Source organism: Penicillium daleae (genome assembly GCF_028827525.1).
Source record: "Penicillium daleae strain IBT 16125 chromosome Unknown utg000002l_segment0_segment0, whole genome shotgun sequence".
NCBI lineage: Eukaryota > Fungi > Ascomycota > Eurotiomycetes > Eurotiales > Aspergillaceae > Penicillium > Penicillium daleae.
In genome coordinates this window covers 1,679,688-1,706,235 of record NW_026623150.1, presented here as the reverse complement: position 1 = coordinate 1,706,235, position 26,548 = coordinate 1,679,688, and the positions used below count along the sequence as shown (strand labels likewise).

Here is a 26,548-nt window from a genome sequence, read left to right as displayed (position 1 = left end):
TCCCCGAACACGAGGGTTGAAACATAGGATTGGCTGAGTCCACGGTGCTCTGTGCTCTTTGCCTGTTTTGATCCAGGCGCTGTCAGCCATTCTGCCTTGGTTTCACGGCTTGCCAGCGGGCAAACATCTCGATAAAGATAAGCCTTGTCAATAATCCCCTATCTTGAAGCTGCTGACACTAAGTCTTTCAAGCACGGGTCACTGCGTTGCCCGGGGCGCTAGTGTTGGACCGCACCCACGAAGGCTTTCCACCTTCATCCTTTTCATGCAGTTGGACAGATGCAAAAAGCCAGATTTCAGACCCCACATTGTAGAGGGGTAAGATCCAAGGCTCAACTTCACAACGTTCATATGGATATCGATTGAGTTAAACCACCATGTCATTCGGCTTTTCAGTCGGCGATATCATTCTCTGCTCTCAAATCGCCTATCGCTTGTTCTCGTCCGTCACGGATGGGCGTAAAAAGGCGTCTCGCGACTTGAAAGAGCTTGAAGATACTCTATTCGGCCTTTACTGTGCTCTCAATCACCTCAAACGAGATCATGAACTCATTTTGGCAAAGGCCTCCACGAAACCCGGGGATAATACAGGGCAGGTGCATGTGCAGCTGGGCTACATGATCAAGTCCTGTCTTGAAACATTAGAAGAACTCGATAATGCCACAAGAGAGTACCGTGAAGCAGCAACGAAGTTTGCACGTCCTGAGATCGGAAATCAGTTCGGTATCATGGGACAATCATCGTCCAAACCGGCCAAGAAGCCGTTGAAGGTTCAGTGGAAGAGAGTGCTATGGGATCTACGCGGCGAATCCTTGAGTAAATATCGGACTAAGCTGCAGTCACACACCGATGCTATCAACCTGCTCCTGAGTACCTCTATCTGGTAAGTTTTATATTAGTACCCTATAAATGTGAGGGCTAACTCAGCCTGCTCAGGTCCGCTACCGACCGCATAGAACAAGACAACATCCGTCAATCTCAAAGGCTAGATGAAATTCTGCAAGAAGCATCTCAGTTCAATAATAATGTGTTTCAACTAGTGCAAGCACTATATGCCAGCATTACCATATCACAGCCTCCCCCCGCCTTCGGCTCGCATGGTTTGATGCATTCTGTTAGACCGCAGACATATGGACCAATAGCTCCACCAGATTCGGGTCAAGGTCCAGCGATTGAATCTGAATCTGGAGGCATCATTCCTGGGTCCAAAGAAATACCTGATCCTACGCCCCAAGGTCTCATTGCACTGCCTTTACGGCCAGGAGCGGGATATCAGAAAGCGAAACCCCCAGTGTTGGAACACACAATATGGCAAAGTGGGCAATACTTCAAACTACCAGAGAGCATTCAAGCCATCAATGAGTCTCGGAGGATAGTGGGCAAGACGGAATTTGAAGAGCGTCAACGTCAGCTCGCCTCCGTGCAGATGGACCACCGGCTACCTGTGCCGCATGCTTCTCCGCCAAGTAGGGGTGCTCCCGCAGTTGACAAAATGAGCCGCCAGCTTGAGAATATCTTCAAGACTTTGAATGTGCCGGAAATTGATAGGATGACAACAAATGATGACTTACAGACTGACATCGTCGCCTGGATGTCCAAACTTGAGCATCTATTAGAGGACTTGCATGTATCACCGCCCAACTTCGACAAGCAAGAGAGGAACATAATAATAGGGGAGCTGTCCCAGCTACTTGTTACTTTGAATCGCCTTATTGAAGACAGTCAGGTTGGGAATCGAGGGGTTTTCTATAATGCCTGTGGGTCTCGAATTGACCATGTCTTTATGCAACTGAGATCTTTATCAACCTTCTGTGAAAAGGAGATTGAAGAGTTCGAGGACGAGCGAGATGACTGGAAGGATGATGAATAGCTGATTATGAAAATCGATTCATACGATTGATCTTCTTATTTCGGATAGCCAATACATTGTGCTTACCTGATTTGAAATAAAATCTCACTCAATAAGAACTTCGTTAGAGTTAGACATAGCTAATAACTACAGAACTTCATTGGTCATAATTAAGGTAGTCTTGAGCCTCACTCATTCGTCTTCATGCCTCAAGTTGGGAGTGGGTCTCGTAACCAGTTCTATCGCGCGCGGTAAACAGGCAGAACCCATTTGCTGATAAGTGTCGAAAAGCGCTTGTGCCTCTCCAGCTCCAGGTTTCATATGGATTCGTAGCGGCTATGTGAATTCTATAATTAATTTCAGATCCCTATTTATTGACTGACACTCCCAAATAGAACAGGACCACAGTCACAGCAATGTCAACTCAGCCGGCCCAACTTCTCGAAGGCCCTTATGGGGCACAGATGGAGCTCGACAATCTGGAATCTGCCCCAGATGACAATCTCGATCACTTGGGCCGGTTTGCAATGCTCATACCAATGAATGCAGTGGCACGATCTGCTATAGAAGCAACCGCCCGGTCGGGATCTGCCTACCATCAACAATTCATCGGCGAGACTGTTGTTAGCGAGAGGATTACAAAGTGTTTCACCCTCTCGCTGGGTACCTTGCCCGAATTTGCCCAGATTGGGTGGAGAATTGGCAGGGGCCGCGACTCACTGAAAAATAGAGGCGTAGATCTCCTCCTGACTATTGAGGATCGTTGGGTTGATCAAGACTCAGAGGAAGATCATATTGCTGGTATTCATGCGCGACTGAATTGGGTCAAGGGAGCCGGCGGCTTTTTTCTCATCGCCGACAATAAGAGAGGAGAGGCTGTGATGATGGACGGAGATATATACCGAAATGATCAACGCAGCATCCAACTCAAGAACAGTATCATGATCGGAGAATGCGTTTTCACTTTGCGTTACTTTCCCCGGACACCGGAGGAAGAGGAACAGTTTCAGGTGGAACTGGCCGAACTCTTCCGCATATTCCACAACGATGCGAATCCGCTGGTACTCTCTTTGCCTGGCGATCACGAAATGCGATTTGGGGACTGGATATTCCAGAACCCGATCTCGCGAGGATCGTATGGTGTTGTGTATATGGTAGTCAATGCTAGGACCGGTCTACCAGCAGCCGCAAAACGAATTTTGAAGTCGTCTATTAACTCGTACGCTGTGGATCGAGAGATTAAGATGACCTCTCGTATTTCCAAGTTGACTCATGTGAGTGGCATATCTCGTTGTCGCGTCGTGTCTGAGGGCTGCCTCTGATAGTGAATACCAGCGTCGCATTGCAAACGCGGTCGAGATCTGCCACCGACAAGCAAGAACATCGGTCGAGCTGGTATGACAATCCACGTTATGTTCATCCAATTCTGATGCGATTCTAACCGTATCTAGGAACGAATTCGAAATTTCCTTGATGACAGGTGGAAGCCGACTGTCAACGATATCACAGACGAATATATCATTATTTCTCCTCTGTTGAACGCAACTTTCCGCTCGCTTTACACATCAAACGTGTCTCACGTGGGTCGATCTATATTCTTCAGTCAGCTTTTAGAAGGGATTTCATTTCTCCATGAGCATGGCATATGCCACAGGGACGTAAAACCAGACAATATCCTGGTGAAAAGCTATGACCCGCCCGAAGCCATGTTGACAGATTTTGGCTGTGCATCGGATAGAACCCGGATTCCATATGACCGTCCAAGTACTATATCATATCTTGCCCCAGAGCAAGTCGAGGGGCAGACACACGGCCGAGCCGTTGATTACTGGGCCTGTGGCGTGGTTGGCTTGGAGCTTGTCCTCGGCAAAGTAATTGGCTCGAGAATTGAAACCGAACGCCATCTTGCTCGCTATCGGGGCTTATTGTGTTTTTCAGAATCGTCACTGAATATTTGTGCCTTGGGCATGTTGCAGGTGAATCCAGGTTCCCGAATGACGGCCGCTGAGGCCTTGCCCTATTTTCAAGATCTGGAGGAAAGGAGACCACCACGGCCCATGCGGAATAATAGCCCTGCTTGATACATGTCCTCGGGTATGATGCTGCATAATGCTATGCCTGGATTTTAGAAGATAATCACCCCGAGACGCTCTGGCTATAGATTGCAACTGCATCTCCCATTTGTAAGCCCTGGTATAGCATAAGCCTTGGTATAGCACATTGAGACGATTCAAAATACTGAGGTCCCTGTGAATTTGTTTACGCGAACAAAATCCTACGAGAATTAGTCAAGGAGTACCGAATTTTCGATCAGTCATCTGAAAAGACCCCAGCTTGATGAATGAACGGGATGATGAATAATGCCTCGGCAGCCCAGAGTAAACTAGCGCCGCTTTCATTACCAGGGGGTTGCCACTAACCTTAATTGAGATAGGGTAAGTTTATTAATCGAGTATTTGATCTGAAATTGAGATATATTGTAAATACAACTCGAAGGACTATATATGGTCAATACATGCTGATATTTGCTAAGTTCACATCCACGTTCTAAATCCAAGCACTCAACCCGACAGATATCTCGCACCAACAACGTCCTTTTAATTCTTCGTTATATTCAAACCCATCTTCGTTCATACGTTCATAAGTCATGGTTACAGAAAGCCAAAGTGTCCTAATCACGGGGTGAGTGATTAAGCCTATCTGAAAAAGCGGGCTTTCTTGCAGGGGACTAACAAAACACAGGTGCTCCCCCGGGGAATTGGCTATTCACTTAGTCTCCAGTTCTTATCAAAAGGTATATCTAGACTTTCTGCTTTATAGGGATGACACGACACCTCATACTAAGATTCTCTAGGATACCGAGTCTTTGCGACCGCTAGATCCGCACAGAAGCTGGAAAATCTGTCTGCCAAGGGTATAGATGTCCTCGAGCTTGATGTCACCCAGTCAGCGTCTATCGCAGCAGCAAAGGATATTATTAAAGAGCGTACTGGTGGAAAGCTGAATGTACTTGTCAATAATGCGTGAGTTTCTAAGATTGGCCACAAACCTACATAATTTGTTGGATAAATACTCATCGTGCCTTTAGGGGAGCGTGTATGTGTTGCCTCATAGAAAACTGGCCCTTGAAACTCGCACAATTTTCTGACCATTACAGTGATCGAGTCGGCCGCCTTAGATACCGATATCTCTGATATAAAGAGCATGTATGATGTGAATGTGTTTGGCCCAATGGAAATGGTTCGACAATTCACCCCGTTACTGCTCCCTGTGAAGGGTACTATCGTGAATATTGGAAGTAAGTCGCCCTCACTCTTTGCCTGCAATCTATCCAGTCTTTAGTCTTAACCACTTCTTGCTATGAAGGCATTCTCGGCATTATGCCATATCCTTTTATGTCCGCATATAACGCTTCAAAGGCCGCACTCGCCCAATACTCGGAAACGCTGCGTCTTGAGCTTGAGCCCATCGGAATCAAAGTGGTGACAGTTGTGACTGGCCAAGTCAGTACCAACATTGTTGCGTTGCCAACGCTTGAGGAAAAATCAATCTACAAACCACTGGAGCCGACTTTACAGGAAAGAGCTAAAGCTCATATAGGTAGGTTCTATCTTTTGTCTGCATTTTGTACCGGAACTCCTCACTTTGTCTGGGAACTTACCAAGAAATACAGAAAAGGGTATGGACGCAGACTCCTACGCAAATGCAGTAGTGAACCATGTCACAGCCAGCTCAACGAAGCCTTGGTTCTGGAAAGGAACTAATTCGACAGTAACTTGGTTTGTGTCAACATTCGCTCCTAAGACTGCGTTTGTAGGTCATCTCCCTCACAAAATGGTGTCAGAACGAGGCTAATTCGTTTGAATGCAGGATTCCTTAATGAAGAAGATGTCAGGGTTAGGAAAGTCTCAAAATGAGATTATGCAGCGAGCTATGAAGACACTGTCCGCCTAGCATCCAGTTATCTCTGGGTGTGATTCAGCCTTGAAATAGTTTCTGCTCTTAGACTTTTAGATGCTTCTTATGTTTGGATATGCTTGAAATATAATAATCAGGGTGCAGCGTTTATCAGAAGTGGCGAGGAATACATTATTCTTGATCAGTACAGTACATCCTCCATGGTTAATCTTAGCCATTAATATTGATTGCTATGGTACGATGTCTCTCATGATCCCACTTTAGCTTGTCAAAATGGGAGTTGACCCGTCTTGAGAGATTATAACTTTCTCAAGTCGTCGCGTAGACTTGTACTTCGACAAGAAAACCTTACAATCCGAAGAGCTCTGGAAGTGAACTCGTTTTGCAAGAATGATTCTCGAAAGAGTCATCTGTAGCGTGCCGCATATGTTAGTTGACAGACATCCCCGAGCTTGATAATAAGCAACTGTTGTGCAACAATGGCAGAGCATTCTCACTTCGAGGGCTCATCAAGGTTGGACAGCATCAAGTTGCTCTGGAGCTGGTCTCAGGACCCATAAGTCACGCGTAGGCAACTGTATCCTGCCCACAACCTCCCTCGCACCCTCGTGGCCTGCATCCGCTGCCGCCCGGATGATATCAGCCGCAGCGTATGCCTTGAAACACAGCTCGGGAAATGCCCATGCTTGGCTGCCCGTTGCCGCAGGTATCAAAAAGTCCACCGCACGCGCTATGCTCCCCTTTTCTCCCGGCCCTACAAACGCCCACAAGTCGACCCCGACCTTGCGCCCCAGGCAGGCGAGACGCGTCAGGGCGAGAAGGTTAAAGGTTGAATAGTGCCAGCTGCGAGTCCGGCGAAGCTCCTCCGGCTGCGATCCGTCTGAGGCGATGGTCTCGCTAAGAGATGCCCGCACGCGAAGGACTTCGGCGCGAGCGCGGGCCGCATCGCCAAGAAAGAACGCAATCGCGGTCATCTGCATGGCCGCGAAGTTGCCGTGATTGTTGCGCTGGGAACGCTCCTCTTGACCGAATGGGCTGTTGGTCAGCCACTCGAGAAATTCGACATTCCACGCCCGGAACCCCTCGACGTCCGCGAAAGACCAGCCAGGAGCCCTCAAGTGGCCGCTCGATCCGACACCGCCGCTGGCCAATATAGCTGCAGCATCGAGGACGCTGGTGTAGGCCTGGGAGAAGTCGATGATACCGATGCAACGGCCTGTATTGGCGTGTGGAATGAGCTGGGCGTGGTTGAGATTCGGGTTCATACGGGTCTCGGGCGCAATAAACCAGACGCGCAAGATATTGCCGGCATGTATTGCGTACGCTTCATTTCCCGTGTAGAGCCAAGCTAGGGTCAGAATGGTGGACGAGTTGAACACCTTTTCCCAGTAGACACGGTCCGTGTAGTTGAGGACCTCCGGATTTTTCTTTCCGTCGTACTGGACGTAGGGCTTACCGTCTGGTGAGTCCGAGGGCCACCAGTAGGGTGCCTGGCTAACATAATCGTGTACATCGCCACTTGGCCCGAGTGTTCTCTTCATGGTAACGGACCAGGGGCCCTGTGTAAGCCACGTGTCGGCTTCTCTCGTGAGAACCTCCAGTGTAGCCTGAAGGGCTCGATCAGTGCCGTCTTGTAGACGCCGCCGGGCTTCTTCGAGCTTGCAGCCATCGAGCACGACTGTCTGGGGATGTTTCGTCATGATGGGTCAACTTGGCAGGTCGCAGCGTGAAACCAAACGTGAAACTGGAACACGCAGCGATCAGGAGCATCCGACAATATGATGCCTCCGCCAGTTTTCTACCTTCTTGGCCTCGTGGATCTCAGATCAGCGGGTTGCAGCTTTCCCGGATCTCCGTGAACAACGATGCCGGGTCATTCTTAGCCCGGCTTGCGCAGCTATGTGCATTGTTCTGATGCAAGGCGACGTGACTATTAATGTCGACCGTTTGTTGACGGCAGCGATGGAGGCCTTACTACTGGCCATGTATCTAGTTCAAGATGTGTGTAACCTATTTGTCCCTGCCATTTAGGCATAACGTCGGACATATCCCATTGTCATAATGTAAAAGACTGGACAAAAAGAAAATTTCCATCCTGGGAATGAGATTTAAGAACTACAGCCAAACCTCTATAAATGGGAAAATCCCGGCAGGGGGGCTCTGAGGATGTGCATTGTGAACATCGTCATGGAAGTGCCAACGGATGAATGAAGCCAACTCTACCAGCTACAGAGAGGTTTGGCCGCTCCCACTCAGGATATGCGCAACGACTTTTATACAATCCCACCCAGCATTGAATCGGCCCTGGCTCCTAGTTCCTGACGGGTATTTTGCTTGACAGCTATACAGTATAGAACAGTGAGTTGAATTATGCGGGGATACCATGCTCGGAGACACAATCACCCGCAGCCCGTTACCCCAACCATGACCTCCCATTGGAAGTTACAATTCCTATCCCACATGCGAGAGACGGAGATGCTATCTGGTGCCGGTCCTAACCTTGCTTCCTCTTGGTGTTGTCAAATGTGGTCCTCGGCCATTCCTTTCCCCATCCCTCCGTCGGCAGACATGGGGGGAGAGAACGTGGAGCCTAGAGAGTTGTACTATATGTTGGCCCGACGGGCTTTGATCTACGCACATCAAGGACACCATGAAGACCAATATGCTCCCATTACTCGTCTCTCTAGCATTCGCCGACATTTCTGAATGCTTCTCGACCATTCACGCACAGCTGACACCTGGTGCGCCCCCGGGAGCAGTTCCAATTGGAAAGGACTTTACGTCGTTTTCAATTGAATACAGTCATTTTCCATGGTTCGCAGGTTTGTCTCCCATTGAACCATCCCAGGATTGCCGCGTCTGATGCGACTGAAATAAGGGAATCGATCTCAGCCCAACCAATTCTCGATAAATCTCTTGTTGAACCTGGGTCGTATGACAGGGTTGATGCCCGTGATTCGTGTGGGTGGAAATACCCAGTATGCGCTGCCCTCGTAACGCTGTATGGACTTGCTTGGAATTCTCACACCCGCCCAGAGATGATATCCACTACAATGCGTCCCTCACCGTCCCCGAGTATATCCCCGGTGCAGTAATTGATGACCATCGGCCGCCCATCTACGTGGGCCCTTCGTTCTTCTCCTCTTTCGGCACCTTCCCCAACACTCTGTACATTCCTGGTATAAATCTCGCCATGAACGGCTCCGCCGGGACGGCCACACGCAAAATCGAGACAGAACTGACCTGCAAGGCTCTCGGCAGCAGTCTGTTCATGTTCGAGGTCGGGAACGAGCCGGATCATTACATGAACTATTTCCGGAGACCCTCGAACTGGACTGTGGACGAATATGTGGAGGAATGGCTGACAGGCAGCCAACTCGTCGCAGATGTGATGGCCAGTGCCTGCCCACACCTAGTGAAGCAATCGAGTGGCTTCTTTGCCCCGAGCTTTGGCGGAACTGACCTTGGGAAACCTTTTTCAGCTCAGACGGCATTCGAAGGTGGCCAGGACTCGCGCCATGATATCAGACAGATCTCGGTACACAAGTGAGTTGGCCTATTCAAACGTAGTTTTTCCAACATTTCGACCCTGACATTATTCTTTCCGGCAGCTACATGGGATCGGCCACCAATCCCGGTATCAGTCTGCAGGGGACGCTGATGAATCACAGCTCCATCATGCGGAGCCTCGCAGCTCATGTCACTCTCGCAGCGGAGTTGCGCAACTTTACCACCGTCCCATATGTCCTTGGCGAGACCAACAGTCTGAGCGGCGGCGGCGCTACCGGGCTCAGTAACGTCTTCGGATCGGCCCTCTGGGTCGTGGACTACTCCCTATACGCAGCCTCTCAGGGCATCCTTCGGGCCCATTTCCATCAGTCCGTCACGTCCCCGTATGCTGCATGGACGCCCAACGGAACTCTCACGACTAATCCACCATATTACGGCAACATCATGGTCAATGCAGCCATCGGATCTGCGCCTGGCACCGTCATTGCCCCGCTCGAACTGCAGACCATCAATGACGACCGTGTCTCAGCCTATGTCTTGTACGACCACGGTGGAAAGACACTGCCACGTGTAGTCATCCTCAATATGCGTGAGTGGATTTCTACCGCTGTCGGTACACGACCCGCGTTGAACGTGACTCTGGCTGTGCCGGCGGGTGCGAATGGCGCCCGGGTAGAGCGCCTGGCTGCTGCGGGGGCGAACGTTACAACAGGGATCACGTATGCAGGCACAAGCTACGACTATGATCTCGCGCAGGGCCAGCCGACTGTTGTGGATGAAGCAGCGAGTCGGGAAACGGTCTTGGTGGACAGCAGTGCGAAGACAATCAGTGTAGACATCCCGGATTCGCAAGGGGTAGTTCTGCATTTATTTTAGCACCGTTAGTTACTTCTCTAATCTACGCAAACAATTCTTTTTTCAAATATTTCACTCCTCTGCCATTTTGGTCACGAAATACTTCAGATATTGTCAGAAGCAGGATAGCAGCATCCATCGTGGGGGTTCCGCCCGATCATTCATGGAGCTCTTGGCCAGAGAGAAGCGTCCCCAGCAGGCCGGAGGATAGGTATATCAGAGTGAAGTTTACCACAAGGAGTCTGATTGCATGCTAAACCGAGACTTTTCGCTCTGGATGCGCACCAAATCAAAAAATAAGGTATCCGCTGGCAGCACAGGTAGGGTAGGGCATGTACAACAGGCGCACAGGTTCAAACAAAAGCGATACCTCCGAGTATTGGCCTCAGATGGTCTGGTGGCATAATCTCACTACGCTGTCTCAAATCATTCATCCAGACACAACCCGGTTCCAAAAAAGTCGGTCCCATTTAGCGTGATCACACGGTCCATCTCGAGAAACTGCTGACCCAACAGCATATGCGACATGGCCGTCAGCTCATCCTCATCCTCGCCACCACCGGCAACATTACCGCTATTCTCGATTCCCCAGCTCAAGAGCCCCGCCGCTGCTGCCAACGAAGAGGGACTCGCCCCCATCATATTCGATGCGCCTGCCCTGGCCATGTTGGAGGCGCAATGCATCTGCGGCTGTGTAGCATCATGCTGCTGCGGCTGCTGCCGCCGCGGGCTCGCGACATCGGGACGAACGGGCGTACCGCGGGGATCATACACGATCGGTGGATGTGGCCGGGCTGATGGCCGCGGTAGAGAGCCGTTCGAGTGAATGAGAGGAGTAAAACGCGCGGGTATTGGGCCTCCTGGCCCCATACCGGGCGTCCGCGGAAACACCGTCTCGCGGGGGGGATAAGCACCACCCGTCCTGGGCAATTGCTGCTGCCGATTCAGAAGGCCATCTAGACTGGCATCCAGTAGCAAATTACCGACTGAGACGCCCACATCTAGGCCCGTCGTATATTGGGAGTGCATCAACAGAAGCTGTCTGGCATACTTGGTCATCAGATCCGGTCCACCCGGCCGCTCCATGTTATAGTCGTCGTCGAGACCCTTGACTTCGGCCCCATCTCTCCCGTAGGCGCCCCTCCACCGGCGTGACATATCCTTCAAGCTGTCCACAAGAATAAAGAACTCAGGCGCCAGAGAGACTCCCGTCCCACGCGAAACAGAGAGCCACTGTACCAGGAGAGCGCGGGCGGCGACGAAGGCACAAAAGGCGAACTGACTGTTGACAATGCCTCCCATATAGCACAGGTACTTGGAGGAGATGGAGGCGATCTCGACGGCGGCGAGCTGGCACGTCTCCGCGCTGCAGGCACTAGGCAGCTTGACCACGTCACACCAGGTGGCAGGCGGGTAGGCGATGTGCTGGTGCAGCAGAATCATAGCGGCATTATGCGTCAGGTGTGCCAGGGTCAGGTTCGGATCCATCTTGACAACCGACACGTCGCGGGAGACATCCGAGTCATTCCATTGGTGGGGGAGAAATGTCTTCCAACTAATGTATTCGGGCGTTAATATAGATCTCGAAGAATACGTAGAGAGGGTGGAGGACCGATACGTACTGGACAAGCCGTAGATCGAGTTCTTTGAACCTTGTCAGCCAGTTCTTGACCTGCGCTCTGTTCCCAAAATCAATGCTATGCTGCAGGAAGAAGGACGTAACCTGATTGAGGTTCTCGGTGGCCTCTATGCAATACGCAAACGCTCCAAGATTTGTTGTGTCCAATTGATCACTGCCTTCACCGCCAGGGCCACTGCCAGGGCTGTATTCATGGACCTTGGAGGACGACTCATAAAGCGTCGGGACGTCGGGTATCGACTTGCCGATCTCAGCCATGGACTTGTTCCATATCCCGAAGAAGGGCGTCGAGACTGCTTCCTCGCGCGCCCATGGTGCTCCACTACAAGGCAGTCGTCGTTGGATGCGGTCCAAGGTCAGGCTTGTGCGCCACCTGGGCTATGTGTTAGAGCACGACCTGTTGAACCAATAGGAAATCCGAAATGCGTACCCAGAAGTGACCGAGCAAACCCTGCAATTGTCCTGTCAATCAGAATGCTCGCAGTCAAAGGTCTCACGGGGTTGTATTACCTATCGAGGAGAAACACACTCCAGAAAAGCCTCCTCCGCCCCTCTTCCTCCGTCGAGTCACGCGGCCATGACAGCAGCGTGAGAGGGCGCAGCAGTGGCTGCTTTCGCGAGAGTAGGTCTGGAGGCTCAACAGTCAACTGCAGATACTCGACCGTTCTTGTCAGGGAACCGATGATGGGCCACGCCTTAGAGGGATGCCCACATCCCATCTGCAGCAGAAAGGGGTCAGCAGAAGGCTCCGCATAGAGAATCTCACGCGGTGGGAGGCTATAGAAGAAGACAGCTCACAAAGTCAAAGGCGAGAAAGACCATTGCCTGCATGTTCTCGATTGACAGGGACTGCATGGCCTGGAGCATCACAATCTTCCTGGACTCCCTAATCTGCCTCTCGGCACCCTCCCGGTCAAGGCCCGCCTTATCCAACTCAATATACTTGATCGCAACCGCGACAAGCGAGTGGAGAAGCACTGCCAACTGGCGTCTCTCGTTGGCATCTCGTAGCCGGGCCCGGAACCGAGTCTCGTGAAGGATAGGGACCCAGTGATGTACTGTACGGAAATGGACATCGATGATGGCGTCCAGGAGGTGTGGTGGAGACGGTAAAGGTGGTCCGTCTTCCTCATCCCAGTGATCGGCATGTGTATCATTAGTTCGTCGCCTCTTCCGGCTGGTGCTGCTGCTGTTGCTGACCTGGGGCGGAGAGCCCGTCGAGTCGGACACCGTGACTGCGTCCTCAGAGACCCGGTGCTGTTGGTGAACGTCCTGGATGGAGTCTAGATTAGGAGTCTGGACCTGTAATGGTGGGAGATGGTCCGGGTCAGTGTCTAGGAAAGCGAGAGATTGTCTGCATCTGCCAGATTCGTCGAGCAGGATTCTTTCCAGCACACCTAAAAAAAATATCGTGCGTCTCTCAGTCAGCGCATCTGTAGGCAGAAGAAGAAGGGGCTACGGGAGGTTCTCTTACTCAGTCGCTGGCTGAGGCTGTCAATAGCGCCGGTCTTGATGCCAGGCTTCTGTTTGGTCACGTAGATGCACTCGCATGCTGGGCTCGGAATACGGGTTAGCTTTGGTCCCGACAGTCCATCGTGATATCTGAGGTCTGGACCCACCAAGTCTCTGACATTGCGAGCATGACGGCGTCTGTCTCGAGCACTTGAGCTTCCTCCGTCGACACGACTGACAGGCAGGAAGATCGTCAGCGGCCGAGACCCCCTCCTCTTCCACGCCGATGACAATTGTTGCTTCAGGCGGCCGGGACACTTGCCCCATTCCCGTTCTCTCCTTTGATCTTTTGATCTGGTCAGCGAGGTGTGGGGAAGTAGTTTGGTCTACGAGGCAAACCGGGCATCGGGCTTAAGTCCTCCGCCAGCGCAGGCGAGGCTGCGACTGAAGGGAACGCGGCCCGGAGATCGGGGAATTCTCGAGGAGCGCCAGTGCAGCGCCCCCGCAATTTCCCCGCGTTGTACATGTCAGCTGACAAGGAGCGACGATCAGGATTCAGGGGTACTCGTATATTGTGCCGTCGGGACCCACAATACGGCGGGATCCTGACGGTTACCAATTCCGTTCCGACAGGGATTGGGACTAGGACTACGTACGGAGTACAGTACGTTGACTACTTGATAGGGAGTGCGGAGGGCAGAGGCAATTTCAATTGATTCCATTCCCATTTGGGGCTCCCAGTAATTTCAAACTGCTAGTAAGCAACCGTTGTAGCCCTTCGTACGTAGAAAACAAACATGGATTGGCTACACAGGCATCTGGGGAGAACAGTCCCCAATCCATATGACCGGCATCCTTCACTCGATCATTGTCACACGGGTCTCTTTCTCGTCATCCTCCTGAGCCGCCAGCTTAGTTGCCCCGGGGCCCTCTGACGGCCCATCGAAAAGCTGGCCGACCTCCTCGAGACTGAGATTCTTGGTCTCCGGGTAGAAAAAGTAGATAATGGTAAAGTTGCTGATCAACACGCAGCACCAAACAATGTAGTACTTCCACCCAATGGCCGCAAGGCCGACAGGATTCGTATACCCGCTGAAGATATTAGCCGCCGCATCGCCGAAGCCATTGAGAACGAACGCCTTGGCACGGAGGTCGAAGGGCGCGATTTCGGCGACGTACGAGGGCACCATGCAACCAGGCATCTTGTAGAAAAATCCGAAGAGGAAGATGGCGAAGATGGTGGCTTTGCCCAGACCCGTGTTGGTGTAGTCAATGCCCGTGTTGACCCCCGTGAAGACGGTGATCATCAAAAAGGAGACGAACATGCCCGCCATGCCGATCAGCCATAACGGCCGCCGTCCCATCTTGTCGACCAGAAGCGACCACGTGTTACCCCATACCCAGCCACTGATGGTGATGCCGCCGTTGATAAGGAGCTGCTCTTTGGAGCTGGTGATGCCGATCGATTGCAGGACGAGGTGGATGTAGTACGTGATGAGCGCATTGCCACACCACTGGATAATGAATCCGGACGTCATAATGATGAATAGCCGGTATCGGTTGGCCGACGTGCGGAACCACTCCATCCACGAGGTCAATGCCTGCACCCGCTCGGCCTCGATGGCTGCTTCGATCTCGGCCATCTCAAACTGTAGCAGCCGGGACGTCTCATCCCCCTCCGCGTGGTACTTAGCGAGGATCCGGTATGCGTCCTCACGCCGGCCACGATGCACCAGCCAGCGCGGACTCTCTGGCGTGAAGAACATCATGACCAGCTGGAAGACAGAGGATACGGCTTGCAGCAGCGAGGGCAGACGCCAGGACCACGAGGAAGCAATAAAGGAGGTGCCATAGGTGATCCAAGCGGCCATGATCTGGCCGAGCGATCCTGTCGAGTTCTGGATACCGATAATTTGGGTGCGCTGGAAGGGGTGGGCAAGCTCAGAGGCCAGAATGGGACAGGCCATATTCTGTATGGTGTTTCCGAAGCCGATCAGTACTCGAGCCACGACGAACATGTCATAGTTGATCGATGCGGCCTGCAGTGCCACCCCGACCAGCAGGATGCACGACCCGATAATAATGGGCATTCGTCGGCCTAACCGCTGGATCATGGGCGCCGCGACGAGGAGCGCTCCGAGCTGTCCATAGCGAGTACCGTTACTAATGGTGCCCAGTCGCGTGCCTTTCGGGTGGCCCAGCGCCTCCTGCCACCGGTCGATAATTTGGAGGCCACCAAGCATGGAGCCATCGTAGCCGTTGGTCATGTCGCAAACGATACAACCCAGCAACAGGAGATTCAGGGAACGCAAGCCGGGGTAGTGCCACCAGAGCCGCGTTCGCTGGTCGGTTTCCCGCAGGGTCACACCCTCGATGCCGCGGACGTCGGATTTGTGGACACGGAACATCATCATGAGATGATTGGATGCCCAATAGATAGTAGGAAGTCCTGGATATAGATATTAACCGCTGTGTCTAGGGTGCAATTGATTGATCGAAACTAACTGGTATAGATGGAAGAGGGAACGGGGGTAGGTGAAGCCAAATCCCTTCCATATAAGATAAAGCCCAGGTTGGCTAGGGACTATAAAGCACGAGGGGGGAAATACATCAGAACGGCTCGTGAGGGTGTCGCGGCCTTAGTGTCCAGCTGCTCGCGTGCACAGAAGATTCAAGGTCCCTTTGCTGGCCCCGGAATGCGCGGTAGGTAGCGGTCCATTCTCCAACGTGTTAGCGGAATTTCGGGCTTTTGGCCCGCCGGGGATCAGTGTACTGAATAAGGGGCTCGTGCTTGGCGAGGCCCAATACCGGGAGCGATCGTTGTGGGGCTCCGGCCAGATACTCTGGAGATCCGGGGTATCTGGTGACTAATACGAACAGCGTCGGGCTGGGAAACGTTATGCACTATCATGAGATGTTTATGTAGCCAACATAAATTGTGTGGTGTGGTGCGTTGGGCAGCAATTCTGCTATGATTTAAATCGCTCAAGGTTGAAAGGAAGAAGCAACACAATCATAAGAGTGTGTATGCATGAAGAAGGAGAGAGGGGGGAATTTCCTTGAAGGTCTATCAAATGTGCAAGGGCGGCGATCAAGTGAATAGATCCCTACAAAGGTCTCTCCTGAGAGGTACTGTAGAAGCTCAAGAGTGATAATCTTTCTGCTTTAACATTCGATAAGCAGGCACCAGCCACATGCCCTGACGAGGCTGCAGGAATCACTGGAGGATGTAACGAGATTTAATGAAGAGGCCTTGAAAGGGTCAAGAAGGACAGAATACTATCGTTCATCTTTACGGATATACACAGAGTGCACATATCTCAAGACCAAGTGATATTACTATCAGGGAGCCATTGGTTTTTGATTTTATTTTTGTCTATAATTCGATACTTTAGATCCGATATCCCTTGTTCAGCCCTTTTTTCTGTGGAAATCAATCCTGTCTGGAGAAGAACATGGTGAATTACACTACCTTATATGGAATATCACACTAAAACCGAAAGGCCGAGTAAAAGCATTGAACGTGCGCTAGGACAGCTGGTTCTACTTGAACCATCCGTCAACTGAATTGGGAAAGAGTCAGACAAATTTATACTAGAGACCGAAGAACGTCCGAGACGATCTCCACAGGTATTCCGTCCCTGGCCACTTTCTCCCTCAATACCTCAACCGTCGGGAGCTGAGGTGGTTGTATCCAGATGTTGCTCAGGTTCGAAGCATCTGGTCCCGCCAGAATTGCAGACGCAAATACCCTCGGGCAATGGGGAGTAACCTCTCCGAGTAGCTGAGGGATAACTGTTCTTGGAAACATGACATTAGTGTTCCCATGTGGTGAGGTCACTCGGCCTCTCCGAGGCGGGTTGGAAGCATCAAGGATCCCACTGAAGTTCCCCGAAGCGCCCACAACCCAGGCAGATTCCTCATGCTCGAATAGTTGATCAGCATGAAAATCAGTTTTCGGTGACGCGAATCCTCCTTCGGTCGTCCATAGAAGCCGGGGGCTAGTAACGTGGTGGACCCTGAAATGCCAGCGCTCATGTGGAATAAGCCATGTCTCAACCGAAACATCCGGCCATGGCTGCCACCGGGAGAAGAGAATATCACCAGCTAACTGGACGTCGTCGCATGTTTCCCGTACGCGAAAATGTTTTCTGTCGTCACTGAAGGCTATCATATTATCGAATGCCCCCACAGGAAATCCTCGTGAATCACTCTCAACACTGAAGCCGTATCGCGACGAGTAGGCAAATTTGCTGTACTTCTCTGGACATCCTCTCATAGTGAGGGAGGTACCAGGCCCTGAAACGAGCATAACTGTATGTCCCGGGTGGTGCAAAAACACCATACCGGGAATGGATAATGGAACAACGGCCTTTCTAGTGGGCATTGGAAGCTCATCGGCCGCCCAGAACGGGTGGTCCGCAGGCAGACTAAGTGGCGCGAATACCTTCATAGCCCACCATGAAGAGCCGGTGGAGCTGTATCGCTCAGTGATCATTTGGTTGGGGTACGCATATCCCAATGTTAGAAGCCCATCATCCAGGCGACAGATGGGCTGGGATCCCCACCATCGTAGGTTGCGTAGGTACAGGCCTTTTAGTACGCCCCATGGCAGAACCTCTTCGCCAGCCACAGCCAGGATTCCCCAAAAGGCTCCAACGGCATGACGGTAGATAAGGCTGCGGCCGTATGGAACGCAAGCCCCGTCGTCGGCAAACCAATGGAGGAAATGCAGTGCGAACTGTCGCGCCCTTTCACGGAAGCGTTGTGCACGGGCAGTGTCTTGCGGCCTGTGGATAGCATAAACAAGACCGTAGAAGTGCATGGCAAAGGCGTTGTAATAGTCAATCCGCCTCATGTCTCCGGCGTCACCTCCATCCCGATACCAGCCATCCCCTATATACAACTTTTCCAGATCCTGCAGATACTCCTCCGTCTGGCTCCAATTGACGCTGACTCCCACTCGTTCAAGGCCCATGTCGACGAGAACGCGAAAGAACTTGTGATTGTTGTTGGCATGTTTCGTGTTTCGACTTTCTTGCAGCCATGCTGCTACTCGGTCCTTCGACTTTGATTCCAACGGGTCCCACAAATGCTCTGGGGCGAGTATCAAGCCGTATCCGAGGGCTGCTGCCTCTACATGGCGCTGATCCATGTCTATAACCTTGCCCCAATACTCGGGATGGGACGGATCCGTCCCGTTCTGTAGCCCAGTTCGATACAGATCCCAGTAGGAAAATGACACCCCCCCAGCGGCCATAGGTGCAATGCCAAATAAAGGTCGGGAGAAGCCTTCTAGGTCGCAGGCCGCACGGTCCCAGGTGGATCCTGAGGCGTCCAGTTGTACTCGTGCTTTTCCCGGGGAGAAGAAAGGTAGCAAGGGTTCAAAGAGGCCATGACATGCTGCAATTACTTCCTCCCTGGTGCGGAAGGGATTGCTAGCCAGCGGGTTGAATCTCCCTTGTGGCATGCAAGAGGACACAGTCGCCATATTCACGGTTACTGGCAGGGTATCCAAAATAATTCGAGCCCAAAAGGTATTGACGGGGAATAATCACCGTTTTATCTCATATATCCCTATCGCAATTATTGGCCGAGAGTTTCATATTCACCATTCAGCAGGATCGAGGACCATATGGGTTGAACCCCTAACTAGTGTAACGGGCAGCGGACTAAGTGCCAGCCGGGGATGATCTATTGATGCAAAAGCGGGAGCTTCTCTACGGGTGGGGTAAATGCCGACCCGATTTCTAGCCAATATTGTTGCATCGGAGCTTAGAGGAGGAGCTTCTGGCTTACACGTTCTGCCTAAAGCCAAACGGTGGGAATTTTGTGGGCCTTGTCAAACCGATATTTTGGTTCGTCGACACGAAATCAGACTTAATGCACATATTTTAGGTGCAACTCGGCATTTTATTGATTTCCAACCCTTGAACTCCTCCAGGAGAAACTAGACATGGCTGATGACGTGGTGACCGCGTGATTCATGAATGAGAGTAAGTTCAAAGATCAAAATCCGTCGAATTTTCCATCATTGGAGGTTATCTATTGTCGAAAAGTAGCCTAAGATCCTAAGTCGCTTATTTTCAAAGAAAATGTAGTTTTCTGTAAATGTAGTTTTCTGTAAATGTAGTTTTCTGTTTGCACAGCAATATCACTACTGGTCGCGCGATATGTATAATAAATTCGAATCTAAACAAGCCCCATCCGCAACAGTCTATTTCCGAACTCCAGGAAATAATAATCTGCATACACAAGCCCGTGATCCCAGTAAGGCATGAGGGCATACTTGTTCTTATTAGCAGTTGCATTCATAAGGATAGAGTCGAATCCTGTCCTATGTGCAACGATCCTACCGTCCCCTTCTATGTGGATGGTCGCCTGCTCAGGCGCCAGTGAATGAGCCACAACATCTTCCGCAATGCGAATTGCTGCATCTAGGTATGCAGTCCCATCTCTTCCATGCAGCATTTGGTGCATAATGAGAAACCCGTTCGCTGCAATCATGGCTGCTGACGTGTCACGCGGAGGAACCTGGCCGCCTTCAACCGGTGCGTCGAAGTCCCAGAGCGGCACATAGGGATGGCAGTGTGAAGACTCCGAGAGGCGCTTCAGGAAGTAATCCGATAGCTTGGTTGCTGCGTGCAAGAAAATGGGGTCTTTCGTCCAGGCGTATGTCTGTGCGAATCCTAGGATGGCCCACGCTTGACCTCTAAATTCACAAATCCCACACTCTGGTCAGAATTATCGTATTGTAATGAAAAGAAAGAAAAGCAGTGCAAACGCTCATGATCAGAACAGCCACTTACCTGCTCCATGTTGAATTGTCCGAATAACCCTGGTGGGTCTGCTGATACTGCACTTCCCCATTTCTTGGGTTAAAATTGCACACATGGAAAGTCGAAAAATCTTCTCGAACGATGGTCCGGAGCACAGTGTGAGCGTGCGCCGTGGCAATGTCAATGAGTTTTTGATTCCGCGAATGGTAGCCGGCATAAAAGAGCAAATCCATATCTGGTCAAGAATTAGTGAGTGGTTTGCATCTTGCATGGGCGATAAACACAACACGGGGCCGGGCGTTCATACTGCACATGCTGTCTATGATGACCAGAAAGTTATTTTCTCTGTCATCGATATCATACCGTTTACTGTGCATCTTATCCCAGCTCCGCACAGCGCCGACGCGTTCATCAAACCGAGAAGCTAGGCTATTTGCAGCCGTAACAACTGCCTCAAGACTCTTCCTATTCCCCGTCAACTCCCAGTCCATCCGGAGACTCGGAAGAACAATGAAGCCCAGATCATGTGTATCCCGTCGAGTGGCCATGAAATGTAGCGGCGCCGACCACTCCCGGCAGAGCATCAGTAGCTGATCGTGAAGTTGGAACGTATCCACATGTGCAGGTAGCGACAAGGCCTTTGGAAACCGGGAAGATCGCTCGAGGAGCGAATATAGAGACCCCGGGAAGAATCCGCAGGTCCAAAAGCGAGCTTCTCGCGTGCTGTATTGACCTTTCTGTTCTCCGTCACTAGGAACGGTTTCCGGGTACTCACCGGGAAGTTTCTGTAACATGGTGAGAAACATGAGTCTTAAAGTAGGTTCATGAGAATGGCCTTTTAGGGAAGACATACTGTAATATATCGTGATGCGACGTCCCAGATCTTGGCAAGACAGTTTTCTGTGTACAAGCCCCCGAAGGTGAGGCCTATTCGGGTTCCGTTCGACACTTTACTAGAGGTCCCTGGCTGAGTAGTTGGCTCTGTCAAGCTCTCGGTGAGCAGGGAAGAGTCCAGGGCGTGTGAGGTATGAGAGTACATTTTGTCCTTCATCTTGGCCAACGCTCGGATATCATAGCATCGAAAATATCGAGAGCAAAGTGAAAAGGCCGGGCGATGTATCCAAAGAATGGAAATATTTTCACGGCCTCGATTTTCTTCAGAGTATCTTTACCATTAATACTGCACTGCAACGGAACGTCGGAAAGCTCCACCCCGGGAACTTCGACAGTGGGCGAGTTGTCTCTCTTCGGACGACGGGGTAATGCGAGGCCGACATGGACAGCAAACTTAAAGAGGAACAAACGTACACTGGTCTTGCAATCTGGTGGGTCTCAGGTACTCAGTCATTTGTAATTCTTTAAGTGGTTTTTCTTGCTGATGCAGTTTAGTAGATTTCTGATTCTCCTAATTTCAGGAATAGCCTTGGACCAGAGCCTCCATTACGATTTCGTACTGCACATGCGACACACTATGATGGATACCTCCCAGAGCCTTGGACGTACACGTGGAGAGGCAGGTGCTGCTAATTCAAAGACGTAACTCATTGTTCATGAGATAATTCAAGCCGGTCACTAACCATGTCTCAAATAGCCAACGCGGGTGAATACGATCGACGAGATCCGCAGGAACTTGCGACCGTTTGAAAGCATCCATATCCCACGGGCATCACCACTACATTACTGGAACTGTCGAATAGTTCTGCTCTTTGGGACATGCTAGAAGGCAACGTCTCGGGCAGCGACACCTAGAATCAGGTTCTCCAGGGCCTGCCGGCCTAAGCCGAAGGAGGAAAGCCAGCGCGTCGTCGCGTAGATTTCTGTACATCACGTGCGATCTCGATGACTAGGATTCTGGTAAAAAGGACGCTTAAAATAGCTTCAAGTGTAGCCGTTTTCGTCGCCAAATTTACCGTTACCTAGCGTTGTGGTGGAATCATAAGACTTAAACAACTTTTATGAGCTTGATTTATTGTGGTTGGATGGAAGATGTGTTGTCACCCACAGCTTCATTTGTTTCGTTTGGGGTTCATAAAAATGTGGTAATGTCTAGACGTTGCAAGGAACTTCAATTCAATTAACCAAACTTTCTAAGAGTTCTAAAAACTCGAGTGTGTATTAAAGCGCAAGCTAAGCAGCAACCCCCAGTTCTAACGTTGACTGAGATACTCAACGAGTCTTGAGCACGGAACTCGCAGCTCCAGTATACCCAACCTTTCGCATCCACTCTTCAACAGTCCTTACTCTTCCCGGGAAGATCCGATCTAAAAAGTCATAGTCTCGCTTGAGTATATTCCGGTCTTCCCCCGCACGCTGATAAAGCTTCCACCAAGCCGTGAAGTTCTGCCGGTAGGACAACAGAGTTGGGTCGCCTTGACCCTTATCTGCCCCAAGCTTAACGTCTGCAACGTCGCTGAGAGGTCCAGCAGTGAACCACTCATCGATTGTGACATCGCGATAGACGGCGGCATTCCCAGTAACCTTTGTAAACGTTGCTGCAAGATACTCGTACGAGACATGCTCAATAGCAACTTTGACATTCATACCAGCAGACTCATCCGGGTTGGAGAATATCCAGTGCACGTAGTGACCCAAATCATCGAGATGAACAAATGGGACAAGGCCATTTCCGAGGGGCGCCTCAAAGATATACGTTCCATCATCGCTAATGCGCGGTCGTAGTAGCTCAGAGAGCATTTGGATGTAAGGCCCCGTGGTCATGATGGACCATCGTGTCGACTCCTTCCGCTGTGGAATGGCAGAGAGCCACTGTTCAACGTAGGCTTTCCCGTAGTAGTGGCCGGCTCGTAATTCGTCGTTAAAATTTGTGTCTACCATGTACCGGTCCAATGAAGACCAAATTAAGTGTTTCACACCGGATTGAACGGCAATTTCGTAGATGCGAATTCCCCAGTAGAGTTCGTTCTTGATTCCCAGAGCGAAACTGTTCAAGTTGACGTGGACGAGATCGATTCCGGTAAATGCCCTCTTGAGGTCATCTTCGTTGTCGGGCTGGCCAATATAAAGCGAAACTTTAGGAAGGGTTGCTAGATTCTGGGAGTTTTCAGAGGTCGAATCACGCGTTAGTACTCTAATTTCGGAGTACTGTGACTGTCGCGATAGTTCTACAAATCGTTAGCCAGTGAAAATGGAGAATTTTGTGATAAATGCGTCTCACCTTTCACAACTGGCATTCCTTGGGCTCCAGAGCCACCAATGACCAAGACGGATTGAGACATCTTAAGTATGCGTGAGAGATTAATTCAAGAGTAGCTGGAATAATTCCAAACCGGAGGTTAGTGAGATTGGCCGTTCATAGAGCCAGCTGGGGTGTCAAATGATTTATAGTTATCTCTTGCAGATTCAAATGAAGTGAAAGGTGTACCCGAAGTATATCATCTGCGGTGCTTGATAAGCCATGGAGGTGATTTATTCCTTTCATTTTTTTTTGGAAATTGATTACGAGAACACATCTCTAGTTGATTCAAGTCGACGCGGCGAAATCACGGGCGGGCTGCGTAGAAGCCAAGGCTGGGCGTTTAGCTGAGAACATGACCAATTTTTGATTATTATATCAACTAGACTGACAAGAGAACCCACGGAGACCGCCCAACGTCATCGTTGATGCTTGAGTTTGAGTCTGCTTTGTCAGATCAATGAATTTGTGACTATTGGTCAATTTCTTGATTCCAATACATGTAGGTCTCGTCATCTTGTCGCTTCTGCGGACTTGCGCAACATGCGAGACGGAGCTGATGATAATGCTTGAACAGTAATCACAGACCAACCTAGGGAGGACCTCCTGGTACTCGGCTGAAAACACGATCAGTCAGTCATTAAAAGAAATCTTTGCCAGTCATATGCACTCATCCTTAGATCAAAGCCCGATCTCAGTCATCATTGTCTATATTCTATGAGCCACCGCGTGCTCCCTATATCTATTCAAATCCACCTTTATCAAAATCAATCAAGAAGCTCAATAACCGTCCACAAAACAGTCGTCAAAATCGTGCCCCCAATCTTCTCCATAACCCTGTTACTCGCCTTGTTATACCCCGCAACCTCGGCGTGTACCCAATCCTCCACAAAAGCCCTCGTCTCTTCATCCACAATACCAAGCTTCTTCGCTCCAAAGACTCCTTCTGCAGCCATCCCCCGTCGCATCACTTCTTTTGACAAGGAAAGCGCCAGTCCCCGTCCGCGATGCTCAGGTTCAACATGTAGTGTCGCGACAGCACCGTCTACGCCCAAAAATGCCCATGCAATAGGCATCTCATCCTCGCCCGCCTCCTTGACCGGAACTGAGCCAGGGTCTTCAGGCGTCACATCCACATCGGAAGAAGGCTGGGTATCAGAGTAAATCGCGACGCTAGGCAGTGTCTCCAACTGCCGCCGCGGCCGGGGAATATGTGTCCGGCTCTGTACAAGATCCAACTGCGATGGTAGAACGCCGACCCGACCGCACCGATCATTAAACCTATACCCAGCTGGCAGCGGGTTCTCGGTTTCTGTCGCACCGGGACTAAACATAGCCCGCGTGAAGAAATACTTGTAATACGGCGGGTTATCAAAGCGACAAACCCGCAGGCTAGGTAGCGGATCAGCATCCACGGGTCCCTTCACACCCCCATCCATGCGGGGGAATTTTCCGGATTGCAGCAGTAGCTCGAAGAGACCTGTGTGGAAAGAGCCGATGAGGAAGGTGCGTGGGTCTGGTGCTGGGATTATAGCGACACCTGCAGAGGCTAAAGCTAGATTTCCAGGCCCAGACTTCGTATCTGACAGGGATGCCAGGTACTCGGGCAGCAAATGGGCCTTAACATACGCGAAGAACGCCAATAATTGGGCCCGGGCCGTGTTCAGTTCAGCCGGGGTGGCCGTGAGGCTAGACACGGTGTAGCTCGGGCTGGGAAGTTTTTCTTCAGAAGCGGATGCATGGCTACTAGTGCTCGCATGAGGATGCGACCTTGCGTTAGCGTCAGCGGTAGCAGGGGCTGCAGCTGAAGATGAACCCGAGTACCTGGACACGTCGCTCGGGGAGACAGTGACAGGGTCGATCAGCCGGAGGGAAGTGCGCTCCGCTTCGAGGCTGGAGTAGATGATGATCTGGGTCTCGCGGCCGCGGAACAGATCCACCGACGCAGCCAGCCACGGCGTGGAGGGGCAAGGGGGTGGTGATGATCCAGGGGCTGATGATCCAGGGGTTGATCCTGGCGGGAAAGTCGCTAGGATCTTGGCAGTGGATGAGGGATACGCGAGAGCGTGTTGGATACGTCGGAGAAGTGAGCTTGAGTAGGGCATTTGAGGCGCTAGATGAGGAATGATTGAGTGCGCGGTGTGCTCATAGAAACACGGCGCTTCGGCTGGGGATGGAGGCATGGACTGGGTCATTTTGGATGTTTAGTGGTTGTTTATTTCCGACGTCGGCTTATTTCGTTTATTTCTGCACGGCAGTTCGAATTCTGTTTGTGCTTTTGCTTCTGGCTCTGATTCTGATTCTGATTCTGATTCTGATTCTGATTCTGATTCTGATTCTGGCAGCGCTGAACCCGACTCCCTGGACGTGGGATGTGTCACGACGCAAGAACCCGGGCGATCGGGGGCTTCCAGAATGAAACTATTGGTAAGGACGAGTCGAGCGACGAAGTGGAGATGGGATGTGCAGGGAGAAAAAAACAAATCGCGGGCAATCTTAGTGATGAAAGGCTGAAAGCACAGTAGTGTGAATAAAAGCAAAAATCCACAGTGACAGGTTGACACGTCTTGGCTGAGATGACTGAGTCAGAAACGGAGAAAGTGGAGTTGGAGGATACGATCATCGACCGGGGCTAAACCGCGATAGGTAAGATAGCACTTTTCATTATTGCATGATGATACGACTCTCAACCAAGTTATTATTGATAAAAGGCACTAGCTTCGGTCACAATTCACAAGGGGATAGAATAGGACTGGAGTGCGAAGGATTAACTAGTATCGAATAATCAAGGACAGGCGAGAAGAGCCCCTATTCAAGGGGATCATGGGATGATTGAACGAGATTCGCACTCACTAGATTAACTAGTTAGATTAACTTCTGAGTACGGAGTATAGGATTATTAATACCTGTATCTCAATCATGTATATGATCTACTCCTTGACGCTATACCTATTACAGGTATTTGTCATGGCTGGTCTGTGCCTGTGACGGCGTGCAATTATTGATTTTGACAGGCGATCCGCCGACGATCAGTTGTCATTCTGGCGATCACGTCAAGCCGGATGTACAGGGAGATATGGTCGGATATAGAGTATATTAGACAAGTTGTCGAGATACAGGCTAGGAGATTTACAATAAAGACCTGTCAACAGGGCTATGCTTATGGGCAATTTTCCGAAATCATCAAAGGACTGGTAATTTCCACGAGGGACTAACATCCACCGCCAGTAACAACAAAATAAATAAAAGTAACTATCTGCAACGCCGGACAATACGCCAGACGGCACGAGGCCGAATCCCTTTTGGAGCCGTCACATCACGATCATTCGTCACGAGAACGGAAGAACAAAAGC

At 50.9% G+C, this 26,548-nt stretch overlaps 11 protein-coding genes across 11 annotated transcripts; 4 read left to right on the top strand and 7 right to left on the bottom strand.

Annotated features, from left to right (window-relative positions):
• Positions 1-377: 377 nt before the first annotated feature.
• Positions 378-1,870, top strand: N7458_001636 (uncharacterized protein; the record flags this gene model as incomplete). Its single annotated transcript, XM_056905019.1, has 2 exons — positions 378-883; positions 985-1,870. 2 exons carry the CDS (start codon positions 378-380, stop codon positions 1,868-1,870), a joined length of 1,392 nt encoding a protein of 463 aa, XP_056769126.1.
• Positions 1,871-2,265: 395 nt separating this feature from the next.
• N7458_001635 (kinase-like domain-containing protein) lies at positions 2,266-3,171 on the top strand (the record flags this gene model as incomplete). The annotated part of the gene is made up of 1 exon (XM_056905018.1): positions 2,266-3,171. One exon carries the CDS (start codon positions 2,266-2,268, stop codon positions 3,169-3,171), a length of 906 nt encoding a protein of 301 aa, XP_056769125.1.
• Positions 3,172-4,496: 1,325 nt separating this feature from the next.
• Positions 4,497-5,803, top strand: N7458_001634 (uncharacterized protein; the record flags this gene model as incomplete). Its single annotated transcript, XM_056905017.1, has 7 exons — positions 4,497-4,531; positions 4,729-4,872; positions 4,938-4,945; positions 5,007-5,147; positions 5,216-5,449; positions 5,523-5,662; positions 5,720-5,803. The coding sequence occupies 7 exons, from the start codon at positions 4,497-4,499 to the stop codon at positions 5,801-5,803; spliced, it is 786 nt and encodes a 261-aa protein (XP_056769124.1).
• A 473-nt stretch (positions 5,804-6,276) lies between these two features.
• N7458_001633 (alginate lyase family protein) lies at positions 6,277-7,467 on the bottom strand (the record flags this gene model as incomplete). Its single annotated transcript, XM_056905016.1, has 1 exon — positions 6,277-7,467. One exon carries the CDS (start codon positions 7,465-7,467, stop codon positions 6,277-6,279), a length of 1,191 nt encoding a protein of 396 aa, XP_056769123.1.
• Positions 7,468-8,417: 950 nt separating this feature from the next.
• On the top strand, positions 8,418-10,153 carry N7458_001632 (glycosyl hydrolase family 79 C-terminal domain-containing protein; the record flags this gene model as incomplete). The annotated part of the gene is made up of 4 exons (XM_056905015.1): positions 8,418-8,589; positions 8,646-8,745; positions 8,804-9,313; positions 9,379-10,153. 4 exons carry the CDS (start codon positions 8,418-8,420, stop codon positions 10,151-10,153), a joined length of 1,557 nt encoding a protein of 518 aa, XP_056769122.1.
• A 405-nt stretch (positions 10,154-10,558) lies between these two features.
• On the bottom strand, positions 10,559-13,404 carry N7458_001631 (fungal specific transcription factor domain-containing protein; the record flags this gene model as incomplete). Its single annotated transcript, XM_056905014.1, has 7 exons — positions 10,559-11,687; positions 11,755-12,144; positions 12,202-12,222; positions 12,282-12,490; positions 12,570-13,168; positions 13,246-13,328; positions 13,391-13,404. 7 exons carry the CDS (start codon positions 13,402-13,404, stop codon positions 10,559-10,561), a joined length of 2,445 nt encoding a protein of 814 aa, XP_056769121.1.
• A 676-nt stretch (positions 13,405-14,080) lies between these two features.
• On the bottom strand, positions 14,081-15,634 carry N7458_001630 (uncharacterized protein; the record flags this gene model as incomplete). The annotated part of the gene is made up of 1 exon (XM_056905013.1): positions 14,081-15,634. The coding sequence occupies one exon, from the start codon at positions 15,632-15,634 to the stop codon at positions 14,081-14,083; it is 1,554 nt and encodes a 517-aa protein (XP_056769120.1).
• Positions 15,635-16,812: 1,178 nt separating this feature from the next.
• N7458_001629 (DUF2264 domain-containing protein) lies at positions 16,813-18,714 on the bottom strand (the record flags this gene model as incomplete). The annotated part of the gene is made up of 1 exon (XM_056905012.1): positions 16,813-18,714. The coding sequence occupies one exon, from the start codon at positions 18,712-18,714 to the stop codon at positions 16,813-16,815; it is 1,902 nt and encodes a 633-aa protein (XP_056769119.1).
• Positions 18,715-19,415: 701 nt separating this feature from the next.
• On the bottom strand, positions 19,416-21,041 carry N7458_001628 (Glycoside hydrolase family 88 protein; the record flags this gene model as incomplete). Its single annotated transcript, XM_056905011.1, has 4 exons — positions 19,416-19,935; positions 20,033-20,237; positions 20,310-20,787; positions 20,856-21,041. 4 exons carry the CDS (start codon positions 21,039-21,041, stop codon positions 19,416-19,418), a joined length of 1,389 nt encoding a protein of 462 aa, XP_056769118.1.
• A 1,127-nt stretch (positions 21,042-22,168) lies between these two features.
• N7458_001627 (uncharacterized protein) lies at positions 22,169-23,238 on the bottom strand (the record flags this gene model as incomplete). Its single annotated transcript, XM_056905010.1, has 2 exons — positions 22,169-23,124; positions 23,178-23,238. 2 exons carry the CDS (start codon positions 23,236-23,238, stop codon positions 22,169-22,171), a joined length of 1,017 nt encoding a protein of 338 aa, XP_056769117.1.
• Positions 23,239-23,962: 724 nt separating this feature from the next.
• Positions 23,963-25,390, bottom strand: N7458_001626 (uncharacterized protein; the record flags this gene model as incomplete). The annotated part of the gene is made up of 1 exon (XM_056905009.1): positions 23,963-25,390. The coding sequence occupies one exon, from the start codon at positions 25,388-25,390 to the stop codon at positions 23,963-23,965; it is 1,428 nt and encodes a 475-aa protein (XP_056769116.1).
• Positions 25,391-26,548: the final 1,158 nt, after the last annotated feature.